At 42.5% G+C, this 26,811-nt stretch overlaps 2 protein-coding genes across 2 annotated transcripts in view; one reads left to right on the forward strand and one right to left on the reverse strand.

The window, feature by feature from the left end:
- The window catches only part of FMN2 (formin 2), a gene marked incomplete at both ends in the record, with an annotated part of 156,227 nt that extends 150,531 nt beyond the window's left edge, over positions 1-5,696 (forward strand). The window contains 2 exons of the mRNA XM_084261664.1: positions 4,207-4,288; positions 5,670-5,696. Of these exons, the coding sequence (XP_084117790.1) occupies positions 4,207-4,288; positions 5,670-5,696 (109 nt within the window). The remainder of the gene's footprint in view (positions 1-4,206; positions 4,289-5,669) is intronic.
- Positions 5,697-14,735: 9,039 nt separating this feature from the next.
- Positions 14,736-26,811, reverse strand: part of GREM2 (gremlin 2, DAN family BMP antagonist) — a gene marked incomplete at its 3' end in the record, with an annotated part of 34,590 nt that continues 22,514 nt past the window's right edge. The window contains exon 2 of the mRNA XM_084262029.1: positions 14,736-15,240. Within this exon, the coding sequence (XP_084118155.1) occupies positions 14,736-15,239 (504 nt within the window). The 5' untranslated portion in view covers position 15,240. The remainder of the gene's footprint in view (positions 15,241-26,811) is intronic.

The raw sequence follows: 26,811 nt of genomic DNA on the forward strand, positions 1-26,811 counted from the left end.
AGGTGTGTAGAACTAAATAATTAAGTAAAAACAGATCTTCAGAACAATGAATCAATCTATAAAAGTGCCTGCCTTGGCCAAGGGGTCATCATTCTCAGGAAGTGGGGAACACCCACCTTCCTCAGACTCTTTTTCCAGAGCCTTCCCTGGTTGCAGCCTATCTCTCCACAAAGAGCCCGAGAATTGAATCCGCACTCCTTACCTAAGAATGTCTTTTTAACTGTTTCATGGTCTTTCGAGCTTTTTGTGCTCTGCATGAGCAAAGCAGCAGTGTCGCTTTGGCCTGCAGCCTGGAGATATGTTATTGTCTGCAATTGCTTCCCTTTTTGTGGCTGTTGGGAGGATCACAGATTCATAGCTCTTATGTTGTTTTCCCCAAATATCCTCTTCCCTCCTACTAGTATTGAATTAGATTCATTTATTTCTTTATGAACCTCTAACAACTCACCATAGTTGACTAGTTAACATGGTCTTCCTGATATAAACACTCGAGGTCATGCAACTTTTGATGTTAGGTTATTGTCTTGCACCTCCACACCAATCAGGGCCTCACTAAAGACAGTGCAAATTACTGCAAGAAAAGCCTGGCAAAGAAGCAGCTTTGCAGGAATTTTTTGCTCTGAGAAGTATGACTAGAACCAGGCATGAGTTGAGAGAAGCAAGGTGTCTTTGCCCAGATATTTTAAATTTCATAGATGGGAAGATGAAGAATCATTCAGGACTAGTGGAGAAAACCTAAGAAGTTGACAAAAATTTGCCAGTGCCAATTAACAGTTATTTCCCAAATGAATTAAGACTTTTGCCCTTACTTCAAAGGTAACCTTTTATCTGCTTTTCTAGATCGTGCACTTTAAATGTTACTAATGTTCTTATCAAAACATATCCTTTTGTTCTTCCGGAAGGATCATGTTATTTTAATTTTATATTTAAAAGTCCTAATTTAGTGAAATGATCAGTCTTCAGAAAATACACTCAGACATGATAGAAATTGATACCAGTTCCACTGGTTTATGATTTAGCACTGTGGAAGGCTTATGATTGCCTCCATCTCTATATTTCACCAGTCTGCTGACTTCAGATATAGCTGTAGATTTATACAGTTCTCTGTGCTTCCAGTTTTAACATGGTCATAAACTAAGCCTCCTAACAATGGAGATAGCACACCAATGCCTTTGATGCGCTATCTTCACAATTCTAAGGATGTTTCTTGCCGAAGAAGAGTACGTATAGGTCATATTTCCTTCAGTGAGGCTCTGTCCAACCATTTGAATCTTCCTGCGCAGAGAGCAGGATGGGGGCCAAGAGACAGCGAGCTGTCCCAAACCCACACAGTGAGTCAGTGATATGGTTGGAACTGGAACTGAGCGGCTGCTAGCTCTCAGCTTTGTCTTAAGTGCATTAGGGAGTAATGCTTCTCATCTTCTGCATTCCCGTCGGTATGAATAAATAGGCTCAAACTCCAAGGAATTTCACAAAAGCTCCCAAAAACTTGAGGACCGTAACCATACCAGTGAGACCAGAACCTCTTACATAATCCTAGAAAAATGGGTAGCACAGGCTTAAGGTTTGTCAGTCTGGAGGTCGTGGATCATTTTTTCAAGCGCAATCTAAGGGACACAGAAATTCTGACTTCTTACCTCTCACAGTGGCCCTGAGATTAGCGTTTTGCTGTTTCAAGAGGAGAAAGCCTCTATCCAAATAGCTATTCCTCTAACAGAAGCAGAACGTTTAGAGAATTACCCTGACAGCGATGCTTAATGGGACCTGCCTTTTAGAAAATACGCCTCATTCACTGCGCTATCAACAGTTCCGTTCTGAATGAGGAATTTTGGTTGGAACGAATGTGAGACCCACAGAGAGCTGTGCTGTCTTATGACCTGGTATGTTAGGCAAGCAGTGGGTAATCTATCCGGGAAGGGAGATATTTAGATGGGACAAAGACTGGAACTAAAGATTCCCTGACATTTCCTGAGAATAACATCTGGATCTGTGTGAACTGGTTTGGTAAATATTTTTGTATGTTACATATGCTGACATTTGCATGATGAGTAGCCTGAATACCTGCATATATTACTTTGCTGCTATAAAACAGTCATTTTGATAACCTCAATTGTACTTGTGCAGTCCCTGGGATTTGATACTAATTTACTTCCAAGTAGCATTTCATTTTCTTATTTAAATGATGTCTACCAGTGAAGGGAGCCAGCTGTAGTTGTGTTTGAAGGAGAGGAAATTATATGATAGACGTGCTATTTTATATCCAACTTTGTAAGAGCGGCTTTTGATGGGCTGGAATGTGTCTGACTGTTGGGAAAAGACCACGGGAGGATCAATGTCACAGATACTTTTCCTTCTTCAAATGCAAGTAGACATGAAGCAGAAGAAAAGGTTGTAGTTTAAGAGAAAGAAAATGTCTTCAGGTTTTACCGCATTCTGTATCATTCCCGTAAGATTCTATTTAAAGCTATCACCGTATTTTGGCTACCACTTTTACTGAATGTATTTAAATATGTTCTAAAGGTGAAATACTTGGCTGTTTGACATTTTTGTTCTATGTTATGCTGCAGCAATCTATCTGATTTGCAGCAAGATAGAAAGTGTTACAGCTTGAAAATAATAGGTTTCAAAACCATTTTTCTCCCCACCTGTGCACGTAAAGGTCTTCCTACATTAAAAAACTATAAGGCCATCACATGAAGAGAGCAGCATGTTCAAAGTGCTGGAAAAGAACTGACGTTTAAATTAATTTTTGAAAGTCTAAATTTGAAACTTATGAAACGAATGAGGTGTGTCTGGGGAAGTTGGATAAAGAAGAGATGAATGCGAAGGCGGCTTTTTTTAATGTGCTTAGCAGACCCAGCTGGAGTCATACTTTCAAAACCTGGCCCCTACCACACACACAAAAATATTTTAAAATAATAGTAACGCAAAGTCTGATTCTCACATTGCCCTGTGTAGCCTCAGTGAAATAGCAGACATGCAAGTGGTCTGGAGATGAACCGCAAGGAACTAGCCAAGGATATATCATTTCTTCAATATCATTTTACTGTTGTTTCTTTTTTTTTGCTGTTGGGTAATGATGAAAAGCCAGAGTAAGCACCATCTAATGTCTGTGTTGTTGGTAAGAGCAAGCCAACATAGGATTTACATTTTTATATTTTACTTTCTTATTTATAAATAATATTCTCATCTCTCATAAAAAAAAATAAATTACATGTCTCACACCGTTCCATGCCATCATATAAAAAGCGCTGTGTAAGTCTTTGAAGCTCAGAGAGCTCAACTTATATCTGTATTATCTTTTCAATAACCGTGTGTGTGTAAGGTTGATCTACTAAATGAGTAGAAGAGGTAAAGAAACATTTTAGAGTGTGCCATTGAACCCACCAGATGGGTTCTGGCAGGCTCCATGTTGGAGTACAGCCGTCTGCCTTTCACTGTTTCTTCCCTATCTACGTGACAAAAAGGAATTAAAAAAGGAATTTATCTCATCAAAAATGTGGCATTTGGTGATGTTTCACAAGGCCCTCATTTAGTACTAATTACCAAGTCAGGAACCACTAAAAGCTCCTCACTTCTAGAACTGCCTCCTCTTTTTATATGCAAGCCGTCCAAGTGGTTTCATCTCCAGTGGTCGTGTAAGCCTTGCTGCTCGCCATCAGTTTTGGACAGAGGTGGATTTGTTTAGTGATGTGCACCACCTCAGTTGTAAATAATCATTCTGTAATTTTCCATTTTCATTTTAAACTAGGGAGTGAAGACTAGAAGTTCCAGTTAAACTGTTTTGCCATTTTAAATACAAATAAATCAGGTGAAAGGGAATAACCTTTGTTTGAAGTACTGAGGTTGGGAATGATTTTTAAGTAGACCTAAAAAGAAGTGAAGCTTTCATTAGCAGCGTTTGGTATGAATGCTCTAGAATGTCACCTAGTGTATTTTAAATCTTGGTGTATTTGAATTTTCAATTACAATAAGATTGCTTTTGTAACGAGAATTGATTATCCCTGTCCTTGTAAGTCACAGAGTCTGATGGTATGGCAGCAGACACAGAGTGCAAGTGCTATTTTGCAGAGCATGCTAATGAAAATATGGGCAATAAAGTTATCCACTCGTGTCCTTAGGCCTAAATTTGTAAGTTATGTACTGCATTGTGTTTGGAAATTGTTCTGGTCTAGAGGAATATTTATAATTTATGTCTTTCTTCAGAGTTAAAGAAGCAGAGGAAGTCTGCAGGCAGAAAAAGGGGAAGTCACTATACAATATAAGACCAAAACATGACTCTGGAATTGTAAGTAAATTGTTCCCATTCCTCATTCTACATTTTTGTCTTTGCATTATGTAGGTGTGTTGTTCTTTTACATTTTTGTTGCTCTTTTCATGTTTCATATTTTCATAAAAGGTGTTAGGTTAACAAGCTTGAATGCTGCCTGCAAAAGTTACTTCATAAAATAGCACAAGCCCAAGCAAGAGCAGCGTATTGTTGCCCTGCCCTGTCCATCTGTCTGCATCCCAGTCTTGGTGTGGGATGCACCTAGAGGGAAGAAAGGCAATTTCCAGTCTTCAGGCTTATTCAGTCTGTGTTCACTCAATTTTACAAAGTTAGAAAATATAAGAAATGTGATAGGAACCATTTCTCAAGTTGGATCCCTGTATGAAATGCTAACGGCTTCTGTTCAATCGATCCGTAGTTCTTTGGAATAGCAACCCTAGAAAAAGACCATCCTGTGTTCTGACTGTTCTTCTGGATACAGATAAATAACTCTGATGATAGTAGAAAAGTAACTTCAGTGATCCAGTGAAACTTTTCCACTGTGATTGCCTAAGCACTGCTAGGAGCACAACTGATTTTACAGGAAATTAATATGCCTCTAGTGAAAAACTAATCTGGCACCTCACATTAAAATTGTACCTGTAGCAACTGCCATCAATTATATTTGTAAAATATAATAACAGAAGATTATTTTTTCACATGTCCATGTTCCTGTCCATCCCTGCCAGGCATGCTTTAATTCTTCTGTGCTGTGTCATCACAGCTACATTACTGTGACACATCCTTGAAATGAAGCAGGTGGTTATTTACTGTATTCTAAGTAACAGTCTGACACGGGAAGATGTAAAATTGTATTTATTGTTTCTTACTTGGAATGTTTAGAGACAGTTGACTGTGGTTACTGCCACAGGAAAAGTAAATGAAGTAACAGCTAAGGTTAAGAATGATAAATTAGATTTTATTTCATCAATTTCATTTGAAACCAAATCAAGAAGTTATTGGAGGAAAAAACAACCCAAAACTAACATTGATTTGGATTTTTCTCTCACCTATATTGTGCTGCATGTGAAGACACTGAAAGAATGTATTTTTTTAAAAAAAAATATAATTATAGGTTTCATTATTCCTGTATCATTTGCACTGAAGCTGGGACGTACGGTGTGACTGCAAATATAATAGCGGGGAAAGGGAAAGTAAACAAAAATATTTCACAGGCAGTGTATAGCTGCACTCTACTTAATTTCTAGCTTTCTAGCTTCGAAGGAAATTTATTTGTGAAGTCAGCTCTGTAGTAAGTGTAATTGAACGTTAGCCCTAAGTATTTCTGTGCTTTTCATATTTGTGTAGCATGGTTTCATGTATACTCAATTTTCTACCTTTTCATTTTTTTATTTTTCAGAAAGCAAAGATAAGTATGAAAATATGAGAGAAGAAAAGTCAAAGCCATTGTTACCTGGTTACCAAAACTCAACATGCCTGTGGGTGGGGAGCGAGGGGGAAGTAAACTTACATCATCCTGATCATTTGCTTTCTTGACCTTTCTGAATTTGCTTTTTGTTCTCAAGAGTTTTCCACCAACTGATGTTTTAGTGTGCATTCATTCACGAATGTAATCACTTCAGTGGAGTGCCCAGCAATAGACTAGGTATGGACTTGAAACACCTTCCCTGTACTCTGTATCTCCCTTGCCACTCGAAGCCGGTACCTCATAAAGTGTGCAGTGTGTTGCTAATAGGCCAAGTCAGCACGCGTCAAACGCGGCATCTGCATCCGGCCTGAACATGCTGAAAATTGCATTGAGTTGAATTTCATCAGAGCGCTACTTGAGACATACAGTGAAACATTTCCATCCCTACTGGCAACATCTGTCTAACACAAATACTTCATGGCACTGCGCTTAGATTAGGGAAAGAAATGTTACTCCTAGTGAATCGTTCGTATCCGTTTCATGTTGGCATTTGTAGTTTGTATTTTGAATCGTTAAGTGCTGTTTATACAGTATAACCAATGCTTTCCCAACTTGTTTAGTTGCCCTCCATGACTAAATATTTGTGGAACAAGATGTTTACTGTAACTATCTTTAAAATCGATAAGGCAGCATACTTTTACTTCATCTTTTGCCAGACAGTGAATGCCAGGTGGTACGGGGGTCAGAAATCCAGCATTTAAAATAAAATGAAAAAGGAAAAAAAAAAGAATATGTGAAAAGCAGGAAAATACAGAAAAGCACAGAAGTATGATAGAGAGTATGAGAGAGATTTGGCTGTTATAGTTTGTTAATATATAAAGCAGCTAATACTTTTACATGAAGTTTAGAAGGTATAGTATAGTTTTAACTGCTGATCACTCAAGTCCAGAAGGCTATTGGCCGCATGTACGTGACTTCCCTTTTGGAATTAGCTTTACAGTTAATTTAAAACTCCTTTAGAGAGCCATTAAAAGATGCACATGGGGACTGACATTTAGGGAAACGGTAGCAAATTCTAGTGACAGAACATAGACCACCAACTAATTGACATCAATTCCACACTTACCAGAACTGCAGACTTTTCCTCCAGTCTCTGTGTCCGTGACTAGGAGATTAATGATTGAAATCTACAACTTAGGGCTTCCATTTTAGACCACATGCTTAATTCTTATTCGCAATCCAGAACCTACTGTATCAGTTTTGATCTGCTCAACCAATAACAACCCCTTCCTCCAGTCTGACTTAGAGCCCTAGACCAATCGGCCTGATTGATAGCGTTTCTCTTTCAAAGCGCGCTTCTCCTGCAAGCAGGCAACACGTGCAAGTGCATTGGACGCGTGCGCTCACAGCTTTGGAGCCTGAAGGACGCTGGGCTAAGGCAAATGAGCTCTAACCTGCTGGGTTGGGTGTATTCCCCATCTAATCTAGCAGATCAAGAGCCGTTCCTAGCTGTCCAGAGGCTAATATACCCTGCAGGGTGTCATCAAAGGGAGTGCGAAATATGACCTCAGGAATCTGTTATTCTTCACATATACCAAGCACTAGAAAAGATGGGGTTTTTTTCACTATGTGAAAAGCGTGTCTCCTGCTACTGACAAACCTATGTGAAAATCTGTGCTCGTAATAATTTCTGGCAGGGATATAAATTACCAAGAATGGAGTTCTAAAATTTTGTGTTGATGGGAGTAACATTACTATTTGGGGAAGTTAAAAGAAGAGATTATTTGCTGTTACAGCTAACTAGTGGGAAAAAACTTTAAAAAATAAAGCTATTTTAATGGCACTGATTCAAACCCATGTTTGTATTTATGTAAACAATAGTCTTTTCCTCTTAACTTTGCTCCTAAGTGCAAGGATACAGTAGCATGTTTTCATTTGTAGCCTTCCTGTTCCCTTCAGTACCTACAGTATGTATATTACTATACTAAATGAAATAATAGATCATCTAACAAAGATCACTATGTGCAATACTGTATTTAGTGTTTCTATTTCAATTTTTTTAGAATGTTAATTTATATGAAAATAAAAGGAATAATAATGAAATAACTGCCTGCTCTCTCTTCACTGTCAAGCTCCGCTGCGGTTTGCTAGGAAGCGTTTGATCCCTAAGCACCCACATCCCCTTCAGGCTCCTGTGATCCCGGCTCCCCTTTGCGAAGGGATCAGTGGAAATGGGGCTTCTCTCTCCCAGCCTTTTGGGCAAGCAGAGGGACAGTAATTCCTAGCTGTGTGGGCATATTACCTTTTCCCCAGGTGGTGGTAGCAAGGCGCTTCCGAGCCCCTGACCCAGCACGGCTCTGGGTCACTCACTTCCTGGCTCGTGCATCTTCCAGTAGTGTGCTAGGTGCAGGTCTGCGACCTGTTCCTGCTAACACTGCCTGTGTAACAGGCACTAAAGTGTATTATCTGCATATTATAATGTGTACATACACACATATATATATATATATAAATATACGCATCACATCATTAAAGTGTTGTCCAGCTACCTGGCAGGCCTGTCACATACAAACATACTACAGTTCTTGCTGGATCTGCAGCGTGGATGCCCGATGTTATTTGCAGATTTCTCTCTCTCTGAAGGATTGTCTCAAAGGCTGACTGCAGCTGTGGTACCATGTTACGATGTCAAGGTGCAAGCTGCTACGCAGGTTCTCTTCTTTGGTTTTACTCAGGCCCACGCTATTTGGTTGAATGTGTCCCTGCCTTACATAGCTTCTCTGCAGCCTGTTTTCAAACTTCCATACAAAGTAAAGTAGCCCACCATGTGCAGCATTGAAGTTGTCCCACAGCACTCCCAGAGTGAATTCCCACTGTCAGTTTCAATGCTGCCCTTTTTTTGTGTCATGTTCAGGTTTTTGACAGAATTCTGGACTGATGTTCTTTGAGTTTGCTTGTTCTGGGCGTGTTTTGAAGAGGTTGACACCCCGTTGTTCCCTCTTCCCCCATTTACTGCAACATTAAGCAGTAAAGAGATCTCACAGCAAGGTCCTGAGCCTTTGCTGATCACCACCACCACCACATATAATATCGCTGTTTCTTAAATGCAGCTGTTAAATAAGGACCTTCATACCTGAGCAGCAGATGTGACTTACTGAGAGTAACTGTCTAGTTTTTAGTGAGGAGCTAAGAAGATTCATGTCTTGCTTGCAAATAAAAGCCTTTTGGAAGCATGGTACTTTGTCACGTATCGTGACACATTAGTGGTTGGCTTTTCTTGTAGAACCTTTCATCATCCTAAATCACTTCCAAAACTTGGTTAACTATTAACCAACAGTGGCAGTGGGAATGGAATTAGTGATATCTTACACAGACAGACCTTGGTTTTTTGCCCAATTTTTCAGTGATCGCCCTAAAGAGTTGAAAGCAGTTATTAATTTCATTGGGAGGCGCTCAATTAAATAATTGCAATACACATCACTACATTACAATTATTTTGTTGCACGCTCCAGGTTAATGAACAAAGCCAGGTTTGTCCCAAGGCCATTATACTAATTCCTTAAGTTACACCAGTGTTAAGCTGCGATGGACAGAAACTGATGGTGCTGGGTTTTTCTGATGATAACATGATCACACCAATGGGGTCTGCCACCCACCTATCAAACAGGATTCACATTACAGAACAGGTTTTCCCGGCTATTCTTTTGCTTCTGACAGATCCACCTGTACCTGACATTCGTTCAACCTACTTATAAAGGCATCCAATGGTAAGGCTATTGCCATAAAAAGGTGGTTTCTTTCTGAAGATGAAGTGTCCCTGTTGAGTCAGCTTTGTTTTCTCATTTATTCTTAGCAGGAGCTCAGATTTAAGCTCTTAGAAACCAAGGGTCTCCATTTTATACTCCCCCTCCCCCCGACCTGGGCCCTGCCACCATGGCAGTTCCATGGTGCTAGGGCTAAACACTTACCATGTCCCTCCTTCCTCTGTCCCACAACCACACTCTACTACTGGGTCTGTCGTAGTGTTGTGTAGCTGGGTGCTGAGAGAGAGACCAGGGGCTGCAGAAAATGGCTGCTGGAATGCTCTGCCGGCCCCCAAGAGTGTAAACATCGGGCAATTCAAGGCCAAAGTTGCGGCTAGAGGTAGTCATAGCGCCTCTGAGAAACACATATAGGAGAAAACAACCGGAGAAGGGAGCGAGAAGATGTAACGAGCTGTGCAGACACCAAGGCTGGAACAGGGCAGGGGAGGAGGCGGCCCAGGTGCCAGAGAGAAAGATGCCCCTACAGCCCGTGGAGAAACCCATGGGAAAGGCCGAGGCCCCACCTGCAGCCCATGGAGGGGCTCCACACTGGATGGAGCAGGTGGAGGCATAGAGAAGACGCCGTGACTCTACATTGGAACGAGCCCCTGACAGCACTTGCAGCCATGAGGAGAATCAGAGATACAGAGATGAGAGAGAAATATTTGTGTCGGAACAGGTTTGCTTGGGGGAGGCTTAGAATCCTGTGGAGGACTGGGACTGAAAGACATTATGATAAAGAGATAAAGCTCTGTGGGGAAGGATTCATGTTGGAGACGTTCGTGGAGGACTATCTCCTGTGGGTGAGACCCCATGGTGCAGCAGGGGGAGGGTGTGGAATGAATGTCCCCCCCTCTGCCCTGGCCAAGAAGGGAACCAACTTGCAAGGGACTGACTGAAGCCCCCATCTCCCAGTCCCTGCCCCCCTGTGCTGCGATCGGGGGGAAGAAGGGAGTGAAATCATGACTAGAGCAAAGTCTGCTAAGAAGGGAGGGGTGGGGGGAAGGTGCTACTAAGAACCCCATTTTCGCTAGTCCCTGCCCCCCTATACTGTGAGTAGGAGGAAGAAGGGAGCAAAATTCTTATTAAAGTCTGCTAAGAAGGGAGTGGTGGGGGGAAAGTGTTTTAAGATCTGGTTGTGTTTGTTTTAAGATCTGGTCACGCTCCTGGCTCCAGTTTTACTGTTCTTTGTAGTGTAGTGTAATAAATTAGGTAGTTTCTCTCTTCTTCACTTTGTATTGAGTCTGTTTTGCCCATGTCATTGCTGACAGAATGATCTCTCCCTGTCCTTATTTTGTCTCCTGAGCCTCTTAATATATATTTTCTCCTCTGTCCAACAAAGGGGATTAATAGACTGACTTTGGTGGGCGTCTGGCCTCCAGCCAGGGCTAAACCACCACACTGACCTGAAGCTGTTTTCATCTACCCAAGAGACTTGCCTTGCCCTTGGATTGCTTCTGCAACAGGGAGATTTTAGGATGACAGAATATACCTCCTGTACAGTGCTTCAGTCGTTGGTCAGCAGGAGGCTGGGATTGCTGGTGTCTAGGTTGTGCCACGAACAGCAGAGGTTCAGGTGGGTGCTGGGCTACCTGCAAAGCAGGAGAGTGGCTGAAAGGCAGGTGGTCATGAGAGAGGATTGTTGGAGGAGGTGGCTGCCTGAGCTCCTTTTCAGGTGACTGACAGGGGCACTTGCAAGTCCCTCACTTGCTACTTATGGTCTAGGGACTACTGGTTCTCTCAAGACCCATGAAAGGCATCTCTTTTGGTCACATGGACGCTCATTCACAGAATTACAGAATGATAGGGGTTGGAAGGGACCTCTGGAGATCATTCTGTCCAACCCCTTGATAAAGCAGGATCATTTATAACAGGTGGTACAGGGTTGTTTCCAGGTGGGTTTTGAATGTCTCCAGAGAAGAAGACTCTCAGACTCTCTGGGCAGCCTGTCCCAGTGGTCTGTCACCCTCACAGGGCAGAAGTTTTTCCTCATATTGAGATGGACCTTCTGTGTTCCAGTTTGTACCTGTTGCCCCTTGTCCTGTCACTGGCCACCTGCATTCCCTGTCATTCTTCAACTGGGGAGCCCAGAACTAGACACAAGACTCCAGGTGTGGCCTCACCAGGGTAGAGTAGAGGGGGAGGATAATTCCTCTTGACTTGCTGGCTGTGTTCTTCTTAATGCACCCCAGGATGCCAGTGGCCGTCTTGGCCATGAGAGCACACTGCTGGCTCATGCTTAACTTGTCAACCAAGACTCAATGTGAGAACTCCCTTTCCTCACTGAGGTTTTCCCTCAAGATTATTTTGCAACTCTCTTTTCCTGGGGATGGAAAGAGAAAAAAAAAGGAAAAAAGAAAAAAGAAAATCAACCAAATACTTCCCTACCTTTGGTGAGACATACAGTTTATTCAATCAAGAGCTGATAGCAACCACTAAAGCTCACCTATATTTTAAGATTTTTTTTTTCCTTTTTTCCCTGCGAGTAGTTTGATGCCCGTTACATAAGGAACTAGGTATATTTTAAGCAAAACCACTTAGGTTAGGGTAATAGCTGCTTCTCTTACCACAAATGATGCCAGCAGTTCAGCCAGTGGTGGAGCTTTGGTTGTCTCCTTGTCAGCTAACCAGAAAAACTGAATTTGTGCATGCAGCATCTACTTGAGAATTGAGGGTTAGTGCAATTTATATTTTCCCCCTCGTGCCTTTCAGGTACTTTTGGTGGGGGGAGAGGGTGGGGAATAAGGGGCAAGGGAAGAAGTAGTTAAGTTTTTCCAAGCTGAATATGGTAGGATCAAAAGGAAGGCGGAGGATATACCCATTAGAGAGCAGTTGGACACAAGGTGTTGAAGCAGAGCCTGTACACCTGGATGCCATATAACCCTAGAGTAGCTTTATTATTTAATCTATAATTTAATAGTAGACCTATAAAATAATTACATTATACTTAAAGCATTTCTTCATTTTTGTTTTCATTTATAAAACAAGAATTAAATACAGTTTTAACCATTACAAGCTCAACTCAGTTTTTACATAAACACAGCTCCGAGAAGGAGCTTTAAGCTGCAGCATATTCATATTGCAAACTGGTGAAAAACCCAGGTGGGGCATAGCTTAAAGGTAAAGATTCTTGCACATCTTTCTTAACCGCAGTTACTAGGGTGCTCTTCTCCCCCTAGTCCGCAACGCCTGACTCCCAGTTCATTTCTTTCTAGTGGAGGCTGAGATCCCTGGAGTCTTAGTAGGTTATTAGCTGCTGCCTCTGTCGTCCCCCCCACCCCTCCCCCAGCAACACCCTCGAGCCTGGACTGAATGTTGGCCATCCGGCGGCTGGCATGATGCTGGCAGCGTGGCAGTGACTGCCTCTTAAGCAATCCCTGTGTGAGGAGCCTCCACGGGCGCTCCTGACACATAGAAAGATCACAGCAGCAAAGCCACGGCCCTCCACGTAACAGGACTAACAGACCTGACCAACCTCATCCTGCCCGTGCCTATCCCCGTAAACCGCTTGGTGGGCTCTGGCGGAGCTCAGTCTCGAAAGCCTCTTAGGGCGGCCGCCCTGTCTCACATAATAGAGACCTGTGGCACTGAACCCCTGGCCGCAGCGAGAGTGTGAAACGCATTAACCCCTTGAAGGGGCCGCGTGTGAAGAGGCTGGCAGGAAAGGGCTCCCACAGCAAGCCGGCTTCACTAGCTGCAGATGCTGAACTGTGAGACATGCATCAGGGAGTCGGCGTGTCATTTTTAATTTGTAAGCTTCAGACGATGGAGCACGCACGGGCTTTGGTTTGGGGGAAGGGGCCGGTTTGTTTTGAGACGTAGAGTTTGAATGCAGCTGGGACTAATACAGATCAGAACTGGAACAAACGGGATACACAGGGCACGCTAAACTCCATCAACTGAGTAACAACATAGTACGATTTAAAATGAACTGCAAGTGTTCACTAACACTGATTATGTAGGACTCAAAAACTTGAGTGGACCACCAGCACTGCAGCAATTACAACTTACTCTCTCCCTGCTCCTACAGCTGTGACCCATTCCAGCGGCACTGACTGATGGGTTTGTCCTTTAACACTTACACATTAACGTGGTTTCCAATCATGGGAGAGAAACCACTCCCAAAACCTGATGACACTGATGCAGCTTTTGTACTCAGTCCAGCAATGACCAAATCTTGCCCTTTGTGCCACAGTGCTTTTATACTTTTTAAGTGAAACATCGTTCCCTTCAGTGTTCTCAGCTCCTCTCCCACCACCCTCCCACCTTCCCCGGTCTGAGCAGGCATAAATATAAGGTCATAAATGGATGTTGTCCTTTTTGGAGTAGGAAACACGCACGTATCTAGCACACAAAAACCTACTGAGAGCCTAGTTAAACCATGTCCATTTAAAGCCAGGCAGCTGACTTAGCAACCGACTCTCTTACTCAACACATTTTAATCTCTGGTATATTCTGCCACAAGAAAAATATACATGGCTAGGTCTATAATACTTTAAACAGCTGTTTACTATAGCTAGGTTACAAAATAAACACTGCTGCAGAGACCACGTGTTCGATGTTCTCTAACCACAACAGCATCAGAACCCACCCCCAGTCTGCTCTGTGGTCACAGTGGCCGACCCAGTGCCTCACCCTCTCCCCCTCACTTCTTATCTGCCGTTCAGACAACAAGCCTGGAACGATCTGTCATTGCACAATTAAAGTTGTCTTAAGATGAGCCTCATTCAGAGAGTCTCACTTGCTTTTCGCACGTTGCTCTCCCTCATCTGCATCCCCCAGTCCTGGGCAGCACCCCAGCACTTCCAAGTGGAAGCCACAAGCTCCAGACCAAAGCACGGGGAAGGCGTTCTCGTCTCGTGGAGGGGATTGGAGTGTAGGGCAGAGGGCTTTACTCCACACAGTGGAAACATTTAATGTTGGATTCAGCCAACTGGCCACTTAGATGATCAATCCCAACTTCTGGGCACCTGCTCCACTTCAGAAGATTCAACCGCCAGATGATATTGGAAATATAATGAAATCTTATGGTGAAGTGCCTAACACAGCCCATTAAAACGCTTTAATCCAGTAGGCAAGCGACAAGGAGCCTTTCCTTGCTGGAGAGATGCCTCCTGAAAGAAAACAAAATGCAAAAAGGGAAAAAAAAAAAGGGAAAGGAGAAACAAAGCAACGAAACAGAGAGTCTTCTCAGCGGGAGAGGCGGCAGTAAATCTGATGGGGGCAACACCAAGCAGTAGCTGCACGCCTGCTCTCACAGTTTGCCTGAGTTAAGGTTCACAGACATGCACCGGCACTGCTTGACCTTCTGAATTTTCTTGAGTCGGAAAGGTGGGTCCAGCTCAGGGCACTCCAGCTGCACGGTGGAAGAGGTGACCTTGTGCGGCTTGCAGAAAGCACAGGACTGGAAGGACTCCTCCTCCTTCTTCACATGCCGCGGTATGTAGAAGGAGTTGCACTGCCCATAGCAAAAGCGGTTGATGATGGTGCGGCTTATGCAGCCCTCCTCACTAACAGTCTGCCGCAGGGGCTGCGTCTTGCACCAGTCGCTCTTGAGGTACTTCCTTTCGGTGACCACCAGGGCCTCCTGGCTGGAGGCCAGCACCTCCTTGTTCAGCTGCTGCCTCCGCTCCGAGTGGTTGCTGCTGCTGTCTTTGTACGGGGAGGGAATGGCGCCCGCGGGACGGTTTTTCCTGGTGTCTGTTACCCGAACCAGCGCCGCCATCAGAACAAGGGACAAGGCAAATTTCCAAATCATCCTGCAACGGCAACACAAGTAGCTGTTAGGAGAGACACATCTGCAAGGCACTGAATTGTAGCAGAGTTGAACTTTACGCATGCTTTTAGAGGTGGGGATCTCACCACCTCTGTAATCCCACCACTTTAAGGAATTAGCTCTACTCTAGGATGATTACTTGTCACGAAGAGGCCGGGCCCTGCAGAAAGTCACATTGCTCCCCACCGCCCCGCCAAGCTCTCCGACTACTCGCTTTGCCCCCGTGGGGACACTGCTGCTTTGATTGCTGAAGCTGTGGTTTTACAGAAGCTTCAGCCAGAAAGACTTCCTCCTCCTCTGTGCAAGCCTGGGCCAAAAAGCTGGGCAAACTCCTGGCGAGCAAAGGCTCGGGAGGCACCTGCCAGCGCTGTGACAGCTGATTTGGGGATGGCAGGGGACCTGGGAAAGGGAACACCAGGTTACACAAGTTGAACGTGCGTCTGCCTTTCCAGCCTCCCCCCCCCGACTCCCTGCCCAGCCTTGTTCCACACAGAAGTAGAGAGAGGTGTCCAAAAATGGATTTTCATTATTTTAAATTGATTCTGAAGCTTCTTGGGGCTTTTATGGCACTTACAGTCTTGCATTTGTTGTCTTTGTGGGAGGCCGAAAACTTGATGGATTTATTCTTGCATTAAGAGGAAATGCTTTAACACAACTTTGAGGACTTCATTACTGCAAAACGCCTCTTAGGCAAATGGTTTAAGAAGGTTTGTAAACAGGAGAGAATTCAATATTTATTTTAGATCTTAAGGAATAGGGTAGAGCATAAGCCAGTTGCTAAGTTGAAATAGACAGCCAGTTGGCAAAAGCATTTTTTTCCTATGGTTGTCTATCAGGATTTCTTGTTCTGTAGAGCATCCCTTACCAGCTCTTGGATTTTCATCAACCACTTGTCCAATTCACTTTAATAATGCATCTCAATGGGCTTCCAGGATATCTGAGTCAGTGCCAGAAGTGAGTGTGGCACAGAAGCTTCCTGTTTGGAGGCAAGGACACTTCAAGTCTTTCTAAAAGGGCTCACCTTTGTTCTTAATGGACCGTATTTTTGTAATAGCACAGAACAGAAAGACCCATCCCTCTCTTCTCAGTAATTCTTCAAATGCTTCCAAATTAACTTTTTTTCCTTTGGAGCGTTGGAAGACAGCAAAATGCCACCACACAGGTAAATATAGATATGTCTGACATTACAGACACTTGAGATGTTGCAGTCCTAACAGGAAAACATGTCATTTACCAAACAACAGAACCGACAGATCAAGAAAGTGTTTGCAGCAAAGGTGCAAGAGAAAACAACAACAGTGACAAATGCTTCTCACCTAACAAAGCAGATCTAGTGTATTTAACTCCTATGGAAATAAGAAGAAAGAACTATTGTAACCAACTAGGTGAGATACCATCCCCTTAAGTGAGTTTACATTATCTCAGTGTCAGACTTTTTGACTAAATTTCCAAGGGGAGAAGTTTGAAGTGCTGAAGGAAAGTGCTAATACTATAGCTGCGAAAAGAGGATCTTCTGATACAGGGTTAAATTTCATCAGACTGTGTGTTTGAAACAGAATCACCTTTAAATGGAAAGGAGAATTTCTAAAACCCAAATAAGCTCATTCATCTGCAACCATGCCAGCTGCCCACTGACACCCACTGTAGCCATGGGTACTTTAAATCAGTGGCCTATTTTCACACTGCTTAGCATTCAGCACACAAGTCCAGAAGTTTTGTCCAGAGTCTTTAAATGAAGCAAGACTAGACTTGGCTTTGCTCACAGGTATTGTCGCCAAGACCATTGGATGTCAACCCACACAGCCAGGCCAAAACCTAATCAGGTAATTAGTTTCAGTTGAATATAGTGTTCCATGCTTCCTTTCAAACTGTTCTCATGTTATTCTGCACTCATGGCTGAATTTCAGTAGTAGATAAAACAACTGATCCCCATCGCTTTCTGTTTTATATACAAAGGGGAGGGGAGAAAAAAAATTACCCGGGCGTTACAGGCCTGCAGCCTCTAGAAAAAGAGAGAGGTGAGTCCTCAAGACACCTTATGTCAACACTCCTTAGGAGTGCTCTTCTACTATTCTCTTGAAACACAGGCCCACAAAGCAATTGTGGTAACTCTACTATCCTTCAGGAAGGGAGTTTGGTCCTTTTCAGCAGGGATATCACCTCTCCAGTCTCACTTCTCTGATCCTGGCAGGGAAGAGGACAAGTCCAGAGGCATATCAAAAGGAGAGATGTGCTCTTTCCCCTGCTCCTTCCTTTTTCCTTTGTGAAACACTGCCTTACCACACCCACCCTTTCTCATCACAAAATGTGAGTTGAAAACGTTTCCTTTCGTGTCAAGCGTGGGGCGAAGTACAAATCGTAAGTAGGAATTCAGGAAAGCTGACAGAGAACTAACAACTCAAAGCCTACAATATAGAGAAATCTTATAGTAGCTTTCTAATTACTGAAATAGTTTTATGCAGGCACGGAGAGCCATTCAACAGAGTAAATAGGATTTATTCAGTAAGTCTCTGTTTACAACTAATAAAGCATTATTAATCAAGGCCACTATTGTAAGGTTATAAACCAAATGCTGCAGTACATGTCAGCAAGTACTTCTACAGACAGGTATGAACACACCACCTACTTCTGTCATGAATCTTTATAAAAGCTAAACCTTTAAAGGTTTACATAATAGAATGGTAATATATTTTACACTAGCAGGTCGAATGTGCGCTCTATCAGATCGTGGAATTTCTAATCACAGGGTTGCCCCTTACTAGCCTGCAAATCACCCCTTTCTAAGCCCTGGCACACAAGCCCCCTATTCAAGCAAGAGAGGGGGCAAACAAGGTCACCTGGTGCTAGCACCATGCCAAGGGCTACATATATTTTTCAGTGCTCACATACAAAGAGAAGAGAAACCTCAGTATTCTCAGAGAAACGGAATATTTTGGTAAGCGCAGTCTGAATGCAAAGCAAGACAGTGAATGCCGTCTGTCTGCAGACAGAGCGGGGCGAGAAGAAACACAAAAACGTACTGGAGAAGAATCTGGCTCCTGGCAAGAACAGGGCAGTTCTGTCCTACTTAGATGTCGCAGAAGTGAACAGCATGTGGCTGAGACAGAGCAAGCGAGAACTGCCTCCAGAGACCAACGCCTCTACAACTTGCACAAATGCCAGCCTGGGCCCACCACTCCCACTGTGCTGGGGCTCCCTGAGAAGAGCTGGTGGAAGTTCCCATGTGACAGCTTTCAGCTTCTTCAAGAGTTCTTGCCAGCTGCTTCCAGTTCCTCCCACCCCTTTTTTTTTCCAGTGCGTGAGCTGGTGCAGAAAATAACTTAACCTTAGGCTAGACACCAAACAAGGCCTAGCTGCATTTACATTGCACATGCTAAGCTTTTATCTCTCTGAGATAAGGAAATCAGCATTAAGTATGAGTTCGTAAACTCATCAAACACATCACACAGGAGCTGGGCTATCAGGGTACCCAGGAGTGTAAAAAGTCCTTGGCCAGGGAGATCCAGCTCTGTAATCCGGAGAGGTCAGAGCACTCAGCTAGGAGGGGAAGACCCAGGATCACTGTGTCTGCCCTTAGCTTTATTTCTTCTTTGTATCCAATTACCATGTAACATAAAATATCTACCAAGGCAGGCTCCCTCTTGCATACCGACCTTCTGGCCCTATAACTCACACATTCTTGAAAGCAATCCAGCTCCGGAGCAGGACAGGCAGTAGTGTAACCCCCAAAATAGCCTATAGTTTTGTGGTTAGGGCACTTCTCTGAGAATTGGAGTATTGGATTTGACCTCAGAATTCCAGCGCATCATTCTGAAGAAGTCCCCCAACTATGGTCTGAAGGACAAGGCAAGATGTAACGGCAGTGCTCATCTGTGCCAAGTGACTGTTCCACCATTTCCTCTGGTTTTGAAAGGCATGGCTGGTGTCTCAGCTCGGGATGCAGTTTCTGACTAGGAAAATTCCTGTTCTGATGATCAGCCTACTTCAGGGTTGCAGGTGGAGATGAAGAGAGGGTGATGTAATTGAAAGATCGCCGAGTATTTTATGATAGCTGCTCAGGACATCAGCAGGTGTTAGATCCATTTGTTTGGTTTAGCACACAAAGCCTACAAAGCATGCTCGGCATTATCAACATTCCTGGAAGCATCCAACTCCCTGATACAGGTATGACACAATCATCTCCTCTTCACGCCCGGGGGGTGGAGGGGGGTGGGGGTGCAGAAACAAAAAGCCATAGCCAACAAACAGTTTAAAAAAAATTATCTGCAAATCCTGTCTCACCATGGAACTTTAGACCCTACCTGTTTAGCTTAGCCACAGGATGGATTCAACCTGTAAATGCATGTAGAAGAAGACTTAGTACTGTAAACCTATCCTATACCACAAGAGCCAATGACTGGAAAGATGGTAAATAAATTCAGAGATACTTTACTTTTTGAAATTTTTTCATTCGTTTGCCTTGGAAAATGGTTCCTCTTCAACTACCAGGAAAAGGCAGGAATTATAGGCTAGATTAATTCAGGTACAGTTTTATGGCACTATATGTACACATTCACATCTGACTCCTTTCTATTTTCCATCCTGCAAACTTCAGAGACACATGAGCTCTACTTTGGGATCAGCTATTCAGCTGACTGTGGGAATCCCTGTTCCCAAATTTTTTTCTAATCCTCACTTACTTTTGTATTAGACCTAGTCAAAAAAGAATCTGTATAAACCAGCCATATGTATATTAATGTAAGAACACGGTGTACATGGTCAGTTCTCAGCATTCAAGATGGGACACAAGAAGTGTTCCTTGAAGACAAGCCAGGCAATAACTTTTCAAAGAACTAAAACTTGGCTTTAGCAACAGATGTGGGAAGCCAGGAAATATCAGATTCTCTACCAGGAAGCCAAAAATGTTATTTATTTAATTTATTAATGCTTAGGCATGATTCTAATGGTACAATGTTTGCATAAAGACTATACAAATCAGGCATCTTTGTGCAAAGGAGGCATTTGGTGCTAACTTCTCCCTTTTAAGTATCCTTTGGAAACTATTGCTCCTGTGTCTCAACAACGGCAGCAATAACTGAACACTGAACTGTATCTTTCTTTTTGCAGAGCCATGGGCCTCATCATTCCATCATTAATAGATTTTCGTTATTAAATTGCCAAGACTGAGGCCAGCCACAACAACAAAACGGGGGCGGGGGGGGGGGGGGGGGGGGGAGGCGTGTGAGGTAGTCGGGGGTGGCACACTAAACTTAAAAAAAAAACACTCAGAAAATCTAGTTCTGCAGCTAGGATGTGTTATTCAGATATTCAGATATAAAATCTCTACCTTTTAGCAGTAAGAAAGAGATACCATGTACTAGGAGCACTAACCATCACTTTTTAAAAACACTGCACGCAACACCAAAGAGAATAATTGCTTAAAAAAACAATAATTAATGCTATTACAAGCAGAAGTTTTTCCATTCTTGCCCTCTAAGAACCTTCTACACTGATTTGAGAGAAAGCTATTTCATTGCAACACAGTCCTAGCAGTAGGTGGTGGAAGGATAAAACATTTCTTTCAGCCTTAGTATACTCCTTGTACCCTTGCTGGCTGGCTTGGATGGAGATCCTCCCTCCTTTCCATCCTTCCCTCTCCCTCCCACCAAGAAGATCCACCCTTCCCTCTCCCTTGTGCCAACACTTCTCCCCGACAGTGGCCCAAGCAAGCCCACAGGGAGCACCATGAAGCTATGAAGCAAACAGGAAAGGTCTGCCTGAAGACTGGACACATCAGGAACTGTCCTGTCCAAGCTGTTGTTCTGTTCTTGAAAGGGGAAGATGGGGTTGGGTTTCACCAATGCCTGCCCATGTCCCGCAGGAGAGGAAATTATTTCCCCTATAATGCCAAAACTTAGAAGTTCTCCTTGTCACGAGAGTTCCTGAAGACATTGAACTTAACACACTGGAAAATAAAGTACATCACTGACAAAACCAAAGCATGCAGAACAAAGACACTGGTGAGGACAGTCTATGTAAAGAAAAAGCCAGTTGAAAGCAACTCAGAGGATGCTGCTTCATATTAATTCCAACTCTCACTATGTATTTTTTACAAATGAGAATGTTATCTTTAATTTTCCCTGAAGAAGGTAGGAGTTTAGAAGAATTCCTGGTCCATGCACAAGAATATAAGAGGAATCTGGGACTCAAGCAATTACCCTTGTAACATTCTTCAATGTGTAATGTGTCATATATGCTGGTTTTAAGACAGGAGCAATTATGAGGAGTACATGAAGGTAAACTCACCTTTCATACTCCAATTATCCAGCTTGAATGTTGGGTTTTTCCTTCAGATTTTGTCCTCTTTCATACCTACTTCACTGCCTCCAGAAATTCATGTTTATAACCATTTAACCATTCCTCCTTTCCAGAACTTCAGACAAGCGCATCTGAAACAGGTTTGAATGCAGCTGCTCACTTCATCAGAGTTAAGAATTCACATTACTCTAATGCTGCTCTTTGCACTGACATCCTGCCAGGAAGTATATTGATTTAAATATTGTATTACTGATCTATGGTATTAGGCTCTCTACAGCCTGAACCCTTCTTATCTCACGTAGCACTAAACTTGTACTTCTTTTTTATTTATATATATATATATATTTTTAGGTAGTATTAGTAGTGGAGGAATTGAGACCTGTTTCTCATTTTTCAATGCCAGAACAAGGAGTTTGTGAGGAAAGTCACTGAAGATTTCATTAGCTGAGATATCAGCTTTTACCTATTATATCCAAGGTATGAACTAGGGTTCCTGAAGACTGGAGAGAAGGAAGGAGAAAAAAAATATTGGCGAAGCCAGCCCTAGTACTTTTCTTTGAGATATATTCACTAGCACTTATATCCATGATAAATAACAGTGATTCCCAAAAGACACATACACACATAACAAATGCAATTACTACAGCAGTCACCCAACTAGAAGAAAATAGTGAAGGAAACTCAGCTCCAAGTTGGGTTTTGGTTTGTTTGGAGGTTTTTTTAAGGCTAAATATTAGCCAGGCAATATAGTGAAGCATGACACTATCAACCTCATAATGTCCTAGACTCATCAGTAGCAAAGATTTGATTTCACAGCTGTGTCAGCATGTATCAGTTTGACACAGGGAAAAGTAAAATAAAAAGGAGGAAGAAAACATGCAAGGAATGTAAAAGTCATCTTATAGCAGCTCTGGTAAGGTGGCAATGCCATTTTTAGGGGAATATGAATACACAGAGCTCAGATTGAATATTAACAGGTAACTGGACAAAGGCTTTCTGGAACATTGTTATGATTAAAACTCCTAAATTTTATTGCAATTTCAGCTTCAGGAACTTGTGGTTTTGGAGCAAACCACAGACAAATGTCTGCCTGGTGAGCACATGTGAACTGTCCCAAGCAGAGTGAGATGTCCTACTCAGAAGTGTCTGGGTAGTCATCAGTACTGGCAGCACATGCAACACTGGGGAAAAAAAAAGGGGAGTGGGAGGAGGGAAAACCCACAAAACAAAACCAGATTTCTGCTTGCTGTCCATGAAGTTGATTTTCTTTCTCCCAACCTGGTTTTGGGGGAATGCTACTGTCAAGGGGTGGAAAGAATAAATAAGAGAAAGCTCCTTGGATACAAGGAGGATAGCTTTTTGGAAAGGGCAGAAAGATTGTTCTCCTATGAATCTAAAAAATGTCTCTTTGCAAGAATGAACCAGGTTGAAAAGATACTTCTCCGTGTTGCTCAGCTTTTCAGTATGAAATAAAGAGTCCCACACAGGCAAGTCAGTTCTGTCTGCACATGAGCATTTTGTCCAGCAAGTAATAATAGCCTAGATTTAACTTTATTCTTCTGTGCAGAAGGCTGCTGGTACACTCCCATTTGGCAGAGTCTCATTCAGGAGAAAACAGCAGACTTCTGCCCTTGGGAAACGAAAAACTAAATCAGAAGGGAAGCGGTGGCTTGAGCAAATGTCTTCATTTCTGACCATCCCTCCTCCTGTTGGAAAGGAAGATAGTCAACACAAGAATGGGGAAAGTTCAGCATTTAAATACAATAGCTCATTTCATTGCTTCCTCACTGGAGAATCAATATGACAAAAGACTGTTTTGCAATGAGTAGTCTCCATTATATTTTTGTTGTTTGCATTACAACAGAACATAGAAATTTCATCCAAGATCAGTGCCTGACTAAGCGACACAACTTCAAAATGTTTGTAGACTAACTTGGTGAGCAACATATGGTAGGACCAGAACTGAGCACAGAGGGGAAGTGAGTTACTGGAGGCCAGAAATTAACTGAGAATGGAGCATTTCCAATGTCTTTCAATCACACTGCATGGCACCAATGTTCTTCTTTTTGCTGATCAATCCAGATTTGTTACCCTTAGGCAAGCTTTTCTTTAAAAAACATTGTATTTTTTGTATATGAGAATGTCTTGGCATGAAAATTTCCAACAGTTTATCCAAGTTTTGATAGAACAGAAATTGATTTAGGAGCTTTATTGCTTTCTAGCTTCAAATGATGCAGTACTTTCAGAGCACATGGCTCTACTTCACAATCATAAAGAAGACCACTGGCCTTCAGTATATGTGTACTTGCACCATTCCCAGAAGAGAGCATTTGGATGAGATCTGTTCTAGAAAAAACTGACCTGTACATTAAAGCATCATAAAAGTGCTCAAAAGAATTTGTCTGTGCCTCTTAATGGTCAGAAAAATGCAATACCTTCTAAAAATCAATAGATGGCATATAATCACGTATGTGAAACAGTAGATTAATCAACAGAGATGTAACACTTAAATTTCCCAGATTTTCTGGTAGATTCAGATATGTGTATTCATTCAGGCTATCTATTCAAGACACAATCCTCAGTTGCTACATTATGATTCTGTTAAAGAGAGTCATGTTCCTGTTTAAGATATCTAAAATGCTATTTATGGTCCCATATTTATATAATGATTTTTTTTTAAGCCAATATCCTCTTTATAGAGCTGAAACACAGACAGTTCATGTAAGAGTTGCTCTTATCCCAATATCCTACAGGATAGCCTCTCATTAGATAGCATATAAATTCCCATGCACACAACATTTCAGGTATGTTTCCCACTGTTTTCCAATATGCCACTTGCTAGAACCATTATGGTTGTATTTTCGTAAAGCTGTCCTAAAAATGGCACAGATTTATTGCTTCAAGAGTTTTCCATTTATGTTTCTCTCTGCTTAAATTTGCCTGGAAAAGCATCAGTCCTCCTGACTGAACCTTGCAGTAGTTCTGAGGATAGACCACAGAAGCCCTGTGCTAATGAGCATATAAAATAAGTATTAAGTCAATTCAGCCTCTCAGACCCAACGAGATCTATGTGACATGTAACTAAGCTCCATACCAGAATGATGAGTTTTGCAGGAAAGCATTTTTCTCCTTCCTAGGAGAATCCTCTCATCCCTTTTCCTCTTTTCTTTGGTTAATACTCAACATGCAATTACACATCTGACAGTTCCTCACAATTACATTTTTTAATCCACCAACCAAATTTCAAACCAGTTGAACAGCACAGCAGCTTTGGAACTCCTGTTGCACTACACTGCGTGTGTCCACTCCTAGGCTATACAGAAAGGCATGAAAAACATTCCAGGGAAGGAGGCGCTTGTCAACAATATTACTGTTTGGCACCACAGGAGGGGTGAGTAGTAAAGAAGACTTCCTATGGTAGACTGGCACACGGATCACCCATAGAAAATCAGAGTTCATGAGCTTTAATGTTCATGTGCAATACAAGTCACCTTGAACAACAGTGGGTCACCTCTGAGTTTTTAATACATGCTCTGCTCAGGGTGTAAACTGACCCAACAGCTAAGAAACACCTAAACTAGGTGTAGACAGAAGCCAGGGAGTAAGCAGTCACTTCTGCACTCCATGCACAGCTGATCAACCCTTGAGTTGATCCTTTAATATTTTGTATCCCCTTTTGTTCACAAACTTACTGAGAGTTACAAGATGTTTTCATCTTTCCCCTAAGAACACCAGGCTACTGCTTAGTTTTCGTGGCTTAACTAATGGTCCATCAGAATCCCCATGTAATTGCTTTTTTTGTTTCAAATGTTTAACTGGGTTGCAGCCTTTGCTGTGAAAGGAAGCCTGTTCATTCAGGATCCCATATGAGAAAATCCAGGTACGCGATAGAAACGCAATTGGACCCTGCAAGGGCTGAGCAGCACAACCCTCCCATGCTCTGTGCATGTGCATTTGCAAGACTTTAAACAAAGATGACAAGAGTTCAAAACCGTCAGCGTTACATGGCTTCTTGGCTCCCCTAGTGCATGCATCGATTGATGCCTTGCTGCAAGCCCTTCAGTTTAAAAATATTCTGACCCCGATTTTCAAGTTATTTTGTAAGACAACAAAAGGAATTTTCATTTATTTCTCTACATGTGCATTGATATTTCCAAATTGACAGTAGTGTTTATGACTGTCATAGCTGTCAGCTGGACCAAAAGAAGTCACAGCAGCTGATGCTCAACAACTGTCAAAAGCACAGAACTTATGAGGTGCTATAAAGTCAGGAATACAAATAAAATTGTAATTAGATATGCAATGTCAGCATAAACATTGCTAAATACCTAAACATTTCACTATCACTTTCTAGATACACTGGAAAACGTATGGAACCCAGAATGAATGGACAAGCCGGTTTCCTCACTTTTATTGGCAGTGTGTGTCACCTAACCAGAAGATGAATCTTCAGCGAAATGCTGCGGGATGACCTGTAATACAGGAAATTTCACATCCAAGTACTGGAAACTTACTCCATCCCTCCCACTTCACACTGATGGCAACACGTGGCTGTGCCACATCTATGTTCTTGTGGCTTTGATTCATGCTCTGCTCAGTGATTCTCCCTTCGTCATTGCCCAAAGAATGTAAATATTTGTTCTGTCTGTATTCTGGTTTACAGACTTGGCCCATTATTGAATATTAGGGCTGTAATTCAATCATAGAAGGATCTGTTGCCATGCATAAACTGGGATTTTATGTTTTATGACTTAGGCTTTGCAGAGCAGCCGTCTTCCTACTCACCTCCCCCTCTCCTTGCCCATGACTGAATTATAGTTCTGTCTCTAATTGAAGCCTAGTATTATTTTATTTCTCTTCTGCTGAGAGGAAGACCAGAGCTATCATATTGAATACACACCAAGCCACAGGAGCCTGGATGAGGTACTTTAATGACAGGTCCTCCTACACAGCACATTTGCAGTCTTTCTGCTAATTAATTTGATTTCCTTTGTCTAGACTAACATAATACAGCAAGTTATGCTCATTTAAAGGAGGATTGTTAGCCTTTCAGTTCCCTCCAAATGAGGAAGAAAGAAGAGTCAATAGACTGGAATCTGGGGGAGACTGACTTTGTCCTTGACTACACCATTGCTTATGTTTTCACTTGACCAAGACTTTGTCTCCAGGAGAACCCGAGACAGCACTATCATCAGAGGAGAGACTATAATCAAAATCAGATATTGTCGGTATGCACATGGCATGGCAGTGGCAGTTG

The sequence above is a fragment of the Gallinula chloropus genome, assembly GCF_964237585.1.
Source record: "Gallinula chloropus genome assembly, chromosome: 3".
Lineage (NCBI taxonomy): Eukaryota > Metazoa > Chordata > Aves > Gruiformes > Rallidae > Gallinula > Gallinula chloropus.